Source organism: Crocuta crocuta, unplaced genomic scaffold, assembly GCF_008692635.1.
Source record: "Crocuta crocuta isolate KB4526 unplaced genomic scaffold, BGI_CrCroc_1.0 scaffold693, whole genome shotgun sequence".
Classification (NCBI taxonomy): Eukaryota; Metazoa; Chordata; class Mammalia; order Carnivora; family Hyaenidae; genus Crocuta; species Crocuta crocuta.
The window spans coordinates 1,167,119-1,168,792 of NW_027527545.1; the positions used below are offsets into that span (position 1 = coordinate 1,167,119).

At 71.3% G+C, this 1,674-nt stretch overlaps 1 protein-coding gene across 1 annotated transcript in view; it reads left to right on the forward strand.

The window, feature by feature from the left end:
- Positions 1-1,674, forward strand: part of CACNA1A (calcium voltage-gated channel subunit alpha1 A) — a 181,704-nt gene that overhangs the window by 170,000 nt on the left and 10,030 nt on the right. Inside the window, exons 45-46 of the mRNA XM_077765843.1 lie at positions 859-1,045; positions 1,312-1,606. Coding sequence (XP_077621969.1) covers positions 859-1,045; positions 1,312-1,606 — 482 coding nt within the window. The remainder of the gene's footprint in view (positions 1-858; positions 1,046-1,311; positions 1,607-1,674) is intronic.

Consider the following 1,674-nt stretch of genomic DNA (forward strand, 5'->3'; position numbering starts at 1 on the left):
ACCCCGTGAAGCCCCATCCGTGTGTGTTGTGTCTTCCATGTGCCCTGCTGGGTGGGCCTGCTCCCCACTCTTCCCCCATGCCCCCTTCTCCAAGCCGCCCCCCTGAGCTGCAAGGTGCCGTCCTTCCGAGAAGCCTCGCCCGCAGCCCCGTCTGGCCTCCTCTTTCTCCGAGGCTCCTTCCCCTGACGCCACCCCGACCCTCTGGCGCTGAAGCCCTGGGTCCCTTAAAACTGCCGCCTTGGGCTGTGCCGCTGGCCACTCAGCCCGCCGGCCACGGGTGCCGCCTGCCTCCTCTTCTCTCTCCCAGCGGCAGAGAAGCAGGCCCCTCTCTAGGGTTTGACCCCTGGGGGTGCGCCACGTGCAGGCTCCCAGGTTGCAGGCCAAGAGGAGGAGCCAGTCCCCCAGGGCCTCAGATGCCAGGGCAGCCCCCCAAGGACTCCCTACAGGGCGGGACTCGGGTGGGCAGGAACGCCCGGCCCCACTAGGCCAGGAAAGGACAGTGAGGCCACAGTGAGCGAGGGGCAGTGCTGCCCGGTGCCCAGGGCTTCCGGCTGGTACTCTGGAAGGGGGGGGAGGCTCTCCCCTTCAGCGAGCCTGTCTGCCCCGGGCTGGGGGGTACCTCCCTGGGGTTGGATCAGATGGAGCCTCCCGGCCAGAACCCAGGACGGGCCTGGGAGGAGGCACCAGGGTCCCGGGACCCTGGGGGATCAGAAGCCGAGCCCCCCGGCCCTCTCGGACTCTGCCCCGGACAGTCACACCCCATTGCTAAGGGCCGAGGGAGTGGGACACACCAGGACGGCTCTGGGCGGGCGTGTGCGCCGCTGATCCCGGCCCGCTGGCCTGTCCGCCCCCCCCCAGACCATCTCAGACACCAGCCCCATGAAGCGCTCGGCCTCCGTGCTGGGCCCCAAGGCCCGGCGCCTGGACGACTACTCCCTGGAGAGGGTGCCGCCGGAAGACACCCAGCGCCACCACCAGCGGCGACGAGACCGGGGCCACCGGGCGTCTGAGCGCTCCCTGGGCCGCTGCACGGACGTGGACACAGGTGGGCCAGGGACTGGAGGCCCGATAGGAGGTGCTGGACTGGGGGCGGGGTAGGGGGTAAGGCAGAGCAGCGCAAATAGGAGGGAGCCCTGGACAAGGGGCGGGACCGCTGGGCCAGCGGCTGCTCAGAGCCTGGGGACCTGACCCCGGTGGTCCAGGAGAAGGCGCCCCCCTCTAGAGCCCACAGGCCCCAGGGAGGCCGCCTGTGTGTCCCCCGCCCCTCCTTCATGGCCCCGCCTGTTTGTCTGACCCCCCTGCTCGGCCCAGGCTTGGGGACCGACCTGAGCATGACCACCCAGTCCGGGGACCTGCCGTCGAAGGACCGGGACCAGGAGCGGGGCCGGCCCAAGGACCGGAGGCATCGGCACCACCACCACCACCACCACCACCCCCCACCCCCGGACAAGGAGCGCTATGCCCAGGAGCGGCCCGACCATGGCCGGGCCCGGGCCCGGGACCAGCGCTGGTCCCGCTCACCCAGCGAGGGCCGCGAACACATGGTACACCGGCAGGTGGGTGTGGCACGGGGCGCCCCTGACCCCAGCCCGCGGGATGGGGAGGGGTGCGGGGGAGGGGGGCACACCACACAGCCACTCTAGGCAGGGTCTCCTTTCCCCAACTGTGACCCCT